At 46.6% G+C, this 13826-nt stretch overlaps 2 protein-coding genes across 2 annotated transcripts; both read right to left on the reverse strand.

Moving 5' to 3' along the window:
- Positions 1–1472: 1472 nt before the first annotated feature.
- On the reverse strand, positions 1473–2970 carry GGS25DRAFT_514764 (acyl-CoA desaturase 1; the record flags this gene model as incomplete). Its single annotated transcript, XM_049263020.1, has 2 exons — positions 1473–2611; positions 2676–2970. 2 exons carry the CDS (start codon positions 2968–2970, stop codon positions 1473–1475), a joined length of 1434 nt encoding a protein of 477 aa, XP_049115778.1.
- Positions 2971–6334: 3364 nt separating this feature from the next.
- Positions 6335–9170, reverse strand: GGS25DRAFT_522901 (uncharacterized protein; the record flags this gene model as incomplete). Its single annotated transcript, XM_049264331.1, has 2 exons — positions 6335–8155; positions 8214–9170. The coding sequence occupies 2 exons, from the start codon at positions 9168–9170 to the stop codon at positions 6335–6337; spliced, it is 2778 nt and encodes a 925-aa protein (XP_049115779.1).
- Between the last annotated feature and the right edge of the window lie 4656 nt (positions 9171–13826).

Below are 13826 nucleotides of genomic sequence, written 5' to 3' on the forward strand. Positions count from 1 at the left end.
TGCAATAAGTACCCAAGTAGGTAACTGCTAGTGTGGCGCTCAATCAATATCAGGACTCGGGGACTCAGGACTTTAGGTCTATCGCTTTTTCTCTCCGCAACTGCCGGGAATGATCTGTCCCAAGACGTGATGTTGGGAATGGTCGATCTTGTTGTCTGGTGTGCGTAGTCCGAGGAATATTCCCTAAAAGGATTGCGACCACGCCCTATTGCCATAGAAAGAGGGATGAAGAAAAAGGGGGAGAAGAGAGGAGAGAGGAGACGCTAAACTCGACGGCTGTCATCGTAGCTATCAATCATGTCGCTCTACCTGACCATAGTTATTATCTATCTATCTATCTATCTATCTTCTACATCTCACCACCAAGATACCTACATACATACCCGTAACCTCTAGGCAAGGTACAAACCCTCACCCTCACATCTACTGTACATGTACCTCAAGAAACGCTCTCCCATGTGATAGTGACGTAACTCCCATATCAAATCACAACACCTCCCAACCGAAAACATCCGACTTATGTCCATACATACATACATATTATGTGCTTGCTATAGTTATACCCAAGTAAGTATGCCGTGCTTCGAGTTTCATACAAAGTCCGCGGTAGATAGGTAGGTAAGTACCAGACAAGTATACCTACCTACCTAGTAGGCATACATATGTAGCTCAACTTGCCACAATCCACCTCAACCTCCAACTCACCTACATACATACCTAATTATATAGTGCTTTCCCCGCCTGTTGGGAACGAACTGTCTCAAGTCCCGTATCCCTATCTTCCTCGTCTTGGATATACCCAGCAACCCTACATCAAGAACCTCGTGTTTCCCTCTCAAGAAGAGAAAAGAAAAGAAAAGAAAAGAGGCCGCATGACAATAACACCGGCTCTCTTGTTGTAGCATGTGAAGATGACTTCTCTTAAACCTGACCTGAATAAGTAGATCCATCCATAGGTACAAGGGAAGGGAGCTGAGACTTATCGTCACGTTGTACTTGGTCATGCATGACTACATCTCCACTGTAGCCAATCACAACTCTACATTGACTACTACCAGACATATCACATCACAATCACAAAGCTCAAAGAATCAGGTAGGTCATAATTATCAAATTTCTTTCTTGAATTGTATCTTTCTTTTTTGTTCTCCGTACTTAGTACTTAGTCATTCCAGACTTGACTGGGAGACGGCAGTCTTTCCGTTGGTGACCACACCAACGCCTGTAGAATTTGCATAGTTGTGTAATACTCCATCCAACCAATTCCCCTCTTAACGCCGCAGGACGAGTTGCCTCGACATTGCTGTAGTAGTCATGACGAGCGGTCCTTTAATTATAGAAACTTTTCCCCAAGCCCGTCATTCTAGAGCTATAGGCTGCAAAACGCCATGGCTTCTTGTTTTTATTTCATTATCATCCCGTGGATTACATTACTCCATTCCTGCCCTTCCAAGCAAATGTGAAGAACCTTCTTATGCCGCGTTGGCACTGGCGAGGGGCTGTGCGATTCTCGTAACCTGGTCGCCGGCACGGACAATTCGTTGACCGGATGAGTCGGTGACGAAGGCAGCATCTTTGTTGTTCTCCATATGTGCTCGCTTCCAGATCTCAACCTCACAGCCACCACGAAGGACACCAACGCGCATAGTAGACAACAGGTTGTGGGCGGCATTCGAGTGCTCGTAGACACCACCGTTGAAGATTGCAGTAGCATCCTTGCCAATGGCCGAAGAGATGAGAGCCTTGCCACCAGGGTGGTCCTTGATGAAGTCGGTCACGTCGTGGATAACACCGGCAATAGCAACGAGGCCCTTGCCATTCTTGGACTCAGCAACGTAATCATCCCAGTCAATAACGGGGAGCTGCTCAAGAGGTACACCCCAATCAAGCTTAGATCGCTTCTGGTCGAGCTTCTTCTGGATCTGCTGGAGACGGCCCTTCTCAATCTCGTTCTGTCGGAATTGCTTGAGGTCAGAGGCGAGGCCGAGCTTCTTCCATGTCCAGATAGTCCACTTGGTAGGGTCATACTGCCACCACTCAATAGCGTTGCGGTAGTCCGAAGGGAACTCGTGGTGGAAGTTGTGGTATCCCTCACCAAGAGTGACGAGAGCAGTGATGACGTGATCTCGGGGAGAGTTGCGGTCGTCAAAGGGCTGGTCGCCGAGCCAGTGGGCAAGAGAGTTGACACAGAAGGTAGCCTGCTGGACGAAGCAGATGCGGAGAATACCAGCGTAGACAAATCCACCCATCCAGTCACCCCAGCCTAGACCACAAACAACGGTGGGGAAGATGAGGGCCATGGTAAGCACGGACTTGATGTAGTGAGTGTGTTGCCAGACAACGACGGGGTCATCGTTCAAATCGGAGATATCGGTTCGGCCAATTCGCTTAGGGTTCTGCTTCATGACCATCCAGCCAATGTGAGAATACAAGAGACCCTTTCGGACGGAGTAGGGATCCTTCTCCGTGTCGGTATAACGGTGGTGAGCACGGTGGTCCCTTGACCACCATCGGATAGAGCCTTCAACAGCGGCAGCGCCCATAGCAGCCAGGTAGATCTTGATAGGGAGCGAAGCCTTGTATGAGCTGTGAGCCCAGAGTCGATGGTATCCTTTTTAGAGTTAGTGTTTAGGTTTCTGTGAGAGTGTAATATTCGTAATCGAGTTGGTACATACCAGCTGTAATACCGAGACCAGCATTGAAATAGTAGAAGATGGAGAAAAGAGCCGTCTTGTACTGCAGAGGCGTCCAGTACGTGCTAACTAAGCCTAGCAACGGAATGAAGATAATGAAGGTCGTGTTAAGCCAGTTAACATGCTTATACCAGTTACCCCAGGTGATAGGGAACTCGGTGATGTGTGGTTTCTTCAGATCATATTTGGAAGATCGTAGCGGCTTGTAGTCCTTGGTGCCATCAGAGGGTACCGTGGCGGCGACAGGTGCCGAGGGGTTCGTCGAGGCGGAAGCCATGGTTGCGATATACGCAGAGACGATTGTAGATGAGTTCAACCAACAAGGCCTTCAAGATCTGTGAAAGGCTCTTGGGTAGGCGATGGACGGGGTTGAAGAGAAAAGAAGAGGGGAGGGAAAGGAAAGGTAGGGAAGCTTGAGGTGGTATATAAATCTAATAGAAGTGGTTGAAAAATAAGGACTCCAGGGCTATGGTATGTAACTAATGTATGTACTGCGTAGGAAGTGTTAAGGAAGTGTTAAGGAAGTGGGTATGGAGACGTTATGGAGATGAAAGGGTGGGACAAGTAAACCCTGCGAATAGTAACCCTGCAACCTACGGTACCTTACAGTACCTATTGGTATTCTAGGTATTTATTCTACGTCGTAGGTATTTAGTTCTCCCTGGGAGGGTGGCGGGCACTGGGCAGGTATGTTGGAGGTTATCAAGGGTTGAAGGTTGAAAGGCCCAGTCTAGATGAGCTAAGTTCAGTGCTTATGTTTGCAATGTTGGTAATACTAGTACCTATTGGTACCTGGACCTATTGTAAGTTTAATTTGTAACTTACATGTACTTGGAACACTGTAACTAAGGAAAACAACCTTTGCCCCCAGTTTTAAGCGGTGAGATCGGGGTTTAAGAAGTAGACATTAAATCGTTGCTGGAAGTAACGGGAAAAAAGAGAATGACGGCTAATACTTGATAGACTTATTACTTACTCAACTGTTCAGAAAACCTGACTGTTCCCGTGCACAAGAACACGTATCTTCTCATCAACGAATTCGGATAAAAAAATTAACGAAAAGACTGTGGACACCGGCAAACTAAAGCCGAGGCAGATGATTATGACGAACAAGTTACGGGTTGCGACTTCTTCTTCGTTGAATCCTACATATGTGGCCGATCTGATAGGTCCGTGAAAAGATGCTGGGGTTTGTTGGCAGGAGGCAGGTACCTACCGAGTACATCCCTACCTATGTAGTACTTACATAGGTACCTAGGTACCCTAAGGAGTCAACTTGAATTGAGTTGACATGCGCCCGCGCGGGGACAAGTAAAAATGTCTTTGAATTGTGTCTTGTGCCATGTCCTGTCAAGTACCTTCCGTATGCAATTCCCTGTAAAAGTTACAACTAAGAGCCTAGGTCCTTGCATGGCAACGCATGCGCTTCAGTGTTTCCTTCCGTTCATCCTTTGAAAGAAAAAAGCTGTTTTGAAATTTGTTGAATTGTTGGGGAAGTGACCGTGGCGGCGGTTTTGAAGCTGCAAGACTAGTGTCCAATTAAAAGCTCCGTAAGTTCAAGGGTCTTTCCCTTTCAGGCATTCATTAGATCAACGGGGCCACAATTCTGTATCCAGGGCTGCCAGGTACGCAGATGTAACTTTGTATCGAGAAGTCTTCAATCTTGAAAAACCGCCACCTCAGCGCCTCTCATCACTATGCATTATGTAATATCGAAACTACATTTCTCAATTCGCGACGGATACACCCCATAGTGGCATACACACACACACACACGTCGATAACTACCGTTGCTACTACCACACGTTGCAAACTCACAATATCAGACATATTTAGATCAGTACGTAGGTATGTAAGCTGATTCATGTAAGCACTGAACAGTACGTATTTCAGCTAAATAGTATATATATCGCAGCTGCCTGGTGACACGAACAATCCCTCGACGTAAGGTATGTAACTATTTTCAGCCCCTTCCTGTAGGGCTGGGCAATCCAACCAGCCAATCAACCCGGACTGCCATCCTGCCATACATAGCCAGCAGTGGTAGTTAAGTTTCCTCGGACTTTTTCCCTTGACGCCGTAACTTTTAATGTAGCTGGCAAATCAAGGGCAAGCCGAGGCTCCCCAAAATACCCAGATATAATAATGGAAATCTCTTATACATACAGATGACAGATGACATATGTAACTAACAAGAAAGGAAAAGAAAGCGATGAACGTTTTCGGAATGTATTCCCCACATTCTTATCACCCTATGTATGTAACTAAGATCTCCCCTCCATTGATCCGCGCGTTCCACCTCCTTACCCCCCCCAACAAACGACAGCAAGGGAAAATCCCACTGCCTATCACTAGCTCGGTACATGCTCTATGTACCTTTCCAGGTAAGCCTTTAAATGTGGGTTTCGAATTGAATTGTTCGCCAGGACGTCGTGAAAAGGAAAAAAAAAAAAATAAAAAACCTGAAACCGCCCTACGATCGGCTAAACATCGTCACCAAAAATTTCCACCACCTCCACAACCTTCTAGAACAACCTTAAACGCGGCAGTTACTTGGTACTTGTGTGTGCCTACACCTACATGCGTCCCGTGCGTGTGCCTTGCCTTAGATCTCGCTGAGCCTCTTTTTTATTTTTTGCACCTTCACGCCACTACATACGATGGCAGACTGGCAGCTAGTGCACCGGTATTGGTGGTGCGTATGAGCTAGCCCCCGAGGGACAACATGTGAATCGCAAAAGTTGGCCGCTCCCAAAGCTTATAGCATCCTATATAAACCAACGGCTTTGCCTATTGGTATTTCAAGGTTATATTCTAATGTATATGTTTGTGGAAACGGCCATCAGAATAGACATTCAAAATATGACAAGTCAGATAAGTAGGTCAGGCCTTCAGGAAGCACATGTCATGGCATGGCATATTAGAGCAACATCAGATCTCACGGTTTTACATATCACCCAGGGAATGGATCACAAGCAAGACTCGATTCTCCAGTCCACGGGGCCAAAGCATTCAACATTCAAGCACATGCAGGCATCAACAGAAGACAGGGTACTTGTACATTGACACAGCATGACCCCTTGTTCACATGCTCAAGCAACATCTGTGATGTATTCGGCTTCAAGACCCCATTCACTCACTCCTTGTCTCATTTGACTTGATTTCTTTATCATCACTCATAGCTGCTACCCTAACTCAACTCAGCCCATCCTATTCCTTCGACCCTCTCCTTCCATCTTCACTCTCTCCTCATAATCTTCTCATAACGCTTCGTTAATAGTAGAAACCCATACATTACGTATCATCAGATGAACAATAACAATATGGTTTAGCAATGCTTTCCTTCTAATTATACAAAAAAAATCCCAAAACATTTTTCGCTCTTTTCTGTCTTTCGCTAGTTTCGCCGTGACCGTGCTTTGCATAGAAAGGAAATAGATGGTAGGTAGGTAAATAGATAGATATCCCTCCTGGGAAATAAGAATAAAATCAACAACATCCAAATGAATTTTTCAAAAATCATCATATCATCCTGAAACTTTGCGTACCTTATCCATTAGTAAACTCCGCGCGCCGTTGCTATATGTATGTACATCGGTAGGTAGGTTGGTAAATGCTCGTCAAAATGCGCAACACATCTGTCATATTCTCAGGCTAGAGATGTCGCATTTATTCGTAGCTGTTGGCGCTAGACCTAGGTCTTCTTCCGAGAATGTTAGTTTACGAATTTCTTCGTGCTGTTTATCGTATGCGGACCCGATGCCTGTCAGCTCAGCCGGTACGTTTTTGGGTGGAGACCTGGCTGCTCTTGACGGCGACGCTTCTGTTGATCGCGCTGGCACGTCCTCTCTTCTGTCGTGTGTATAGTTTAGTGATTCGCTTTCACCATCAACTTCTTCTGGCGGCTGAACGGCATCGTCGATTTGGATAGGCGTTCCAAGGATGTCCGTCCCCACGCCCCTCGTTTCGCTGGTTCCTATTATTTCGGATTGCCTCGGAATCTCGTCCCTAGTCTCATGTTGCGAATCTTCCAGATTCGTTTCCCTATCGAACGTAGCCTTCGTAGTAGGCCTGTAAACAGGTGTGACAGCTTCTGTACCATTGTCAGCTAGAGGTAAGGCATCTTTGACGGCCTCGTCGGCTACCTCAGGCTCTCTGCTCGCACCGGTTGCCAGCGTGGCGCCATTTGGCTGAGATTCGCCACCCGTTTTCTGTGTTTCCTCCGCCTCCAATTGATCCAAGTCTCGTTGTAATTTCGCCGCTATTTCTCCCGGAGCGTGATTTTCCCTCGGTGTGTCGACCCTCTCACCCTCTTCTCCTAGATCCACGTGGCTGGCAGAAGGTTCTATAGTTCTATTGGACCACATGTTGCGCCGATCCATGTATGGCGGACTATACATGTCGTGGTTACTCGGCAGTGATCTGGCCGGAGATCGTCCCCTCGATGGATAGTGGTACGGATCGTCGGAGTAGCCAGGCGATGTAGCATGTGTATGACTGAACGTAGCATGTGTATTACCGAATTGAGCATATGACCAGCCGTTGTGAGGCAGAACTGGTCTCACTTGGGAATGACCGTTGGGTTGAGTTCCTCTCACTATGTATTCCCGGAGAGAAACCCCATCATCGACGGAAATGGAAGGCAAATCCTGCCCACTGAAGTCGTCGTCGTGAGACGCGGGCTCGGGAAACAACGTAAGCAGTTCGGTAGCTTGAAGTCGAACACGTGGATCTTCGTGCAAGCAATACTCCACCATCGTGCGGTACCACGTCGGGACTTCGATTTCGGAAGCCAAACGAAGCGGACGTCCATGTGCTTCCGGCTCATCCTCCAGCGTCGCAAGTGCCCACAAAACCATTCCTAGTTGGTAGAGATCGGATTTTACACCGATGTACATCGAAATTCGCTGATTCGTGTCAATAAGCGCAGTCGCCTCTGGAGGCTCCCAGCCTACCGGACATCCACGTCTGTTTATGTCTATTATTTTCGCGTTGTCTTCGTAGTCAATGACGATGTTAGAGAGCGTAAGATCACCCTGTACAAACCCGGCTTCGTGAACATCCGATACACCTTGAACGATCTGTCTCGCCCACTTCTCTCGGAGGGGCCATGGTAAGGGACGATCTTCTTCTTGGGAATCGTAGATCACGTCAATAAGCGCACCCTTCTCGGCGTAGTTGATGAGCAAGCCTTTCACAGATTCGTCCTCATTGTCAACCACCACTCCGTAGAATTCGATCACGTTTTGGGAAAACCGTAAAGAGTTGAGAGCGTTGACTTCGTAGAGAAATTCATCCACCGTGTCCGGCCCTGGAATCTCTTTCTTGATGAGTGTTTTTCCAGCTACGCGAACCTTGTAGACAAATCCTGACATATGCGAGTCGAAAAAAAGATCTCTCTCCCTGATGCGACGGCATTTCAAGTGTTGAACTAGACGAACAGTGGGATATTGTATGATCTCCTACAACAAGGTACTATCATCAGCAATAAATCGACATCTCAAAAAAAGAACAACCTACGTTGACATCTTCTACCACGTGAACATGCAATCTCCCTTCCGTCGTCTGAAGCTTAAGATTAGTGACAGTAGGGTAGAATTCAATATCGTGAAGACTATCGCGTATCGCCTCGTAGATCTTGGCACTCTTCTCCCTTTGAAATTTGATGTGAAGGAGATCCTTCTCCAATGAATCGTCTGGCGCATTTCGATAATCTAGAGAGATTGTCACCCGTCTCCAGGTGTTTTCGTCCTCTCGATAAGTGACGAAAAATTTCTCTCTCTTCGACTTGTCTCGAAAGTGCATACTCAGGTTCAAAATCCACTTTCGTTCAAGCTCATCATTGATCATTGTATCATACTGAGATGTCGTAGTGGACTGAGCATCAAAGGGTGAGACAGGCGAGAGAGTTTCTGTATAGCTGGGTACCGGTATAGATCCGACATGTTGGTCCCCTTCTATACTGGCCCTGCCCACATCTTGAAGCCCTAATGATTGTTTTTCATCGATGGGAGTTTGAGCAGCCGGCGTCACCTGCTGTGATATCACGGCAGGGGGGCTAAGGGAAGCTTGAGTATCGTGGGAAAAATCGGGCGCACTTGAGCGCGGAATGGTTTGGTGTACGCGGGAGATACTGCGTTGACTACCTCGCAACCGCCTATCGGCCGAAACAGCCCTACGCTCGGCTGGCGTGGGCTCCTGTGGCGCGAGCCTCTCCCTCCCTTCGGATTGCTGTCTCTTGAAAGTTTTAGCGCGGGGCAAAGTAGGGACAAAAACTTTCCTCGAGACCCTTCTGATTATGCCTGAGCTATGCGAAGATTCCAAAGATGTCTTGGACTCTTTGGACTCTTGAGTATGTGTTGTCGAAGAGGTCAGCATGTTTTCCTTCCCAAGAAATTTCTTCAATATGCTAGCTAGTCTACCGGTATCTGAGGGTGGTGGGGGCTCACGCGACGGCAGGTCTGCCTGTGCAGCCATTGCGGCGGGATTTAAAATGGTACACTACCTCGTGCCAACTTCATGGACTTGGTCTGTGTCCACGGAATATCGCTATTTTGGGGAACGGAAGCAAGAACGGTCCTCAAGCGGGATGGAGTCGCTGTGGAGGAGGCTCCGCGACTGGAGCCAGCAGGGCAGGGTAAAGGAAGGTAGGGCTGGACCGTGCGCCTCAAGAGAAGGGAAGGTTCCAGGTTATTGTGATATTATTGTATGTTATGATATGTAGGTAGGTACAACTTGCAGTTGAGGCTCTACACTACATGTAACCAGAAAGTGTATTTCTTGTCCCAAGTGTATAAAGTATTGGGAAGACTGCAAGTTCGTTCTTGGGCGGGGAGCAGATACAAGAGAGCAAGCAGGGCGTCTGCGGTTCTGACGAAGTAGGTAGGCGACGTTGCAACTATGCGAGATATAATAGATATGTGATGTTGGAGGAGCTGAGACGGTTATGACCGCATTGATGCAAGCAGACCCAACGTCGAGGGTAACGAGACGGAAGGAAAGCTTAGCGGCGAGGCTGTCGAGACCTTATTGGCAATTGGGGGATGGTGGTGGCTCAATATGTGTGTTTGTATGGGGTGTGCGTGTCTTTCTCTGAGCTTTTACTTTTTAGAGTCAGGTCAGGGTCAGGCAGGTATAATTCCTCTGCAACCAGACTCTGCAAACTTGCATCTGATGACTACCGAGCCAAGTCTATAGTCTATGTAGACCGTCTATGTAGACCTCTATGTAGACGGGGTGCAGGAGATGTGCAAGCAGAGGCAGAAGTTATCCAAAAGAACTCCGCTTTCGGGGCACAGGACGATATACCCAGTAGCCATCTGCTTGAAGTGACAAGACTTGAAATGACTCGAGGGAATTGGCGGAGGTTGGATATGTATGCCATGTGTGGTATGTATGTAAAAGAAGAAATACAAAAAAAAATCAAAAAAATCGTAATAATAATGAAAATTGAGCGAATATCCATCGACGTTGTACCTTCCAAACCACCATTACCACCTTACCCATACATGTATCCTTGCTCAGTGCTGTACATCAATGTACCTAGTACCCTCCGGTAACTTCAATGTTGTAATAAGATTTGATCAAATGTGAAGTCAACAGTACGGGTGTACATACCTAGATACATGTACAGTTGTACAGTTGTCCCTCAGTGCTCGTCTCCCGCGGCGGACAACACAGCGCCAGGAGTAAAAGACAGGCACAAGCGTCTCTAGCTACTATCCATACCTGACCCCGGTCCTGGGCAGCTGCTGGGTACCTTATCTGGCTATACCGAGATGGTATTAGCGTCATGCTACCTATCCCCTTCCGCCAATTAGCGCCAATGGACCGGGGTGTGATCGGGCTAGGGGTCCGTTTGGCTTCGCTTCGATGATCTCGCGGGGCTATGATTTGCTACCTGAAGCTTCTTAACTACCTTGTACCATGTAGCTATTAGCTTTGAACATAATTTGCAATGTTCTTCACTTTTTAATTTACTCAATTCTTCCATTTTCCCGATTTTCGTTCTTCAATCCACACCAGTTCGTCTCTTCCATCTTGCTCTCATCATATGTGGATTGACACCCTTGAACTATCCAATGGTAATTGATACCTATCAGAACCTTGAAAATCGAAGTGACATGTATAAAAAGTGACCTAGGTATAGTAAATCGAGTCATATAATTGGAGAGGAAGAGGAGGGGGGCTCTTTGCCAATTCAGGTTCAGTTCGACTTCAAACACCTTCAGTTTCTACACTAACCGTGACCATCTACATCTAACTATCTATCAACCCATCTCTACATACATATCTAACCTAAGGTTAGTATACCATATTATTACTACATGGCCTACCTTACCTACTAGGTACCACCCCCCCCAGACTCGGCCATGCCGTTATGGTCCCTTTTCCGCATGGTGGGGGTTTGCTACCTATACTAGGTAGGTAAGCTGTTCGAACCAAGTCGGGAAAATCAGGATGATTCATTGATGTGTTGTACAAAGATGTCAGTGGTCGATCCCCAAATGAGGGGCGTCTGGGTCAAATTCTCAAGATACCTATTTCGCAACGTCTACCTACTATAAGAAGACGAACGAGAGGAGTAGGAGGAAGACGAGGAAGACGAAGAACAAAAGAAGCCATCTGTCTATCCGTCTACCCAATCGTCAATTTGTTTGCCAAAGTCTTCAATGAACCAGGTAAAGGTATTCAATCATGATATCTTAAGAACCTCAGTCTCTCAAAAGAATGCCACGTTCAAGTGTATGTAGTACATAGTCAAGTCATTGGCATCCATGGAAAGGGCGATATATTAAGAGCTGGACGAGTGTTCGGCTAAGGATTTGTATGTATGACTTCACTTACACGTGGAGCCTTTGAGGGACGAACCCATACCTACTGCATGCAAGATTTTATCTACACCGCTATCCCCTTATGTTCACCGACTTTATGCGACGACTGGTCCGTTGCCGTCTAATCGGAATCTGGTAAGCGACTATATTTACTTTGGACGTTCAGGGACATTCAGGGACGACGAGGTTTACAAGTTAGGCAATTGACTTTCCAGGATCTTCCAGGTTGAACCAACCGTTGACAGATCATAAAATTAGAAATAGCATACTATGTATCCCATCTCAGGGCTATCTATCAAACCCATTGCCCTAACCGCGAGCCCGGCCCGAAGCTAGTGCGAATGCTACCTGCTTGTCGACATCGCCAGGTGGTCATGTGGATCGATGGAGAGGTATGGAGGTACATACAGACTCCTCTTCCCCCCTTTTCCCCTCGTGGCTTAACATATGTTAGTGGTTAGCGGGAAAAAAAAAAGGAAAACAAAACAAAAAAAACTACTTACATCATCGGAGTCGTACCAGATGGTTCGAATAAGGAAGAGCAAGATGACGTGTGAAATACACTATAGATGGACGAACTGGTTCATGAACACATGCAACAAGTCACATAAGCTTATAAGCTAGACCGACGTATATTTTTTTATTTTTTTTATTTTTTTTATTTTTTTTATTTTTTTTATTTTTTTTATTTTCGAAGGGACTCGACCTTCTGATTTTCTTCCATTGATCTCATTACCGAACTACGTACCCCTGTCCGATTTAAGAGACATTCATGATGTGTTGTCCCGGGTCGTAATGTCGTAAGCCAACGCTAGATCCCTCAGGTTAGCTTTTTAGGGCTGGCCTTTGCCAATTCATCCATACCATACCATGCCATGCCATGCCATGCCATACCTACTACTTACCTATACTTTACCTGTCTGTCTACCTTACAATATCCCTTGACTACATAGTATTCCGTTCTCAAAACTTCCTAGTGTTACTCTTTTTCTCTCTTCCCTCCTTCGGGGAGAGGCTGCTACCCAATCTAAGACCACGTTACTAGTCTAACGAGCCGCTGGCACCACGCGACTTTAATACGACAAGTAACATAACCAACTAAGGTTAATTAACTACCCAAGGCGCGTACTATCGTCTTCGGGAAAGGGAGATGGATGAGGTATGTATGGGGGGGCTGATAGGAATTGGGCAGCGATACATACATCAATCCATGAACAATCAAGTCCTACACTACATAACATACAACATCGAAACCAGGCTATGCTAGCTATGTAGGCATGTAAGTATGTATGTTACCGAGATGTAATCAAGGTAAGCAAGGTAGGTAGCGTATGTAGGCAAGTATGTATGTATGCAAGTATGTACATGTAAGTATGTAAATTCGAGGAACAACACGACGTAGACACACGACACACACATACACACAACAGCTACCCCCCGTCCAAAAAAGCGAGGCTGTTCCTCCAGACAACTGGCTGGGCCACCATCACCAATGCTAGCTGGCCTTCCCGTTCATAGAGACAAGCGATGCAATACATACTCCAATCCAACGGTCCTGTCTTTTGTTTTTCCCTTGCATGACGAACGTACATAGGTACCCTTTACAAGTTTCTTTCTTTCTTTCGCCAGCGCTTCCCGTCAATCCCCTCCCCCCCCCTTCTCCCCGCTGATTCGCGAATCGCATCCCACACTCCGGCAACCGAGCCGCTTATTCACTCCGGGTCCTTACCCTTTCTCCAAAGATGTAACCATAACTACCTAACCTACCACTTACCACTATCACCAACCCATCATCACACATCGTCATCTCAAGGTGTGCTAGGCTTTTGGGAACGGAAATCTCTCACTTCTCATATTCCCCAGGTAATCCCCATACATATTCTATGCCTTCTCTCCCTCTCTGTGTGCGTAATGTATGTATGTATGTATGTATATATGTATATCTCTCTCCTTCACAATAGATATACGGCGATCAGCCTATCCTACGCCACCTGCATGTACTATATGTATGCTATGTTTCAATGTCTGCCATGTATGTATGTAGCCAGGGAAAAAGGTATCACATTCCGAACTACCCATTGTGCGTCCATATCGCGATCCCTTTGCTTCTTCTCGGGCCTCTCGTCTAGAAAATGCCGTGCAAGTAATAGAGAAAGAAGAGAAAGAAGAAAGAAAAAAAAAGATCACTGCCTACCTAGCTTCCGTGGCTGACAACTCTCGCCTTACCCTCCCCACGGAGGCGTCCCCGTTCGCTTTTTCATTTCACCAACCAAGAACTCCCCTTCCCATATCAATTATC

The sequence above is a fragment of the Hypoxylon fragiforme genome (genome assembly GCF_022984875.1).
Source record: "Hypoxylon fragiforme strain CBS 206.31 chromosome Unknown GGS25scaffold_6, whole genome shotgun sequence".
Classification (NCBI taxonomy): domain Eukaryota; kingdom Fungi; phylum Ascomycota; class Sordariomycetes; order Xylariales; family Hypoxylaceae; genus Hypoxylon; species Hypoxylon fragiforme.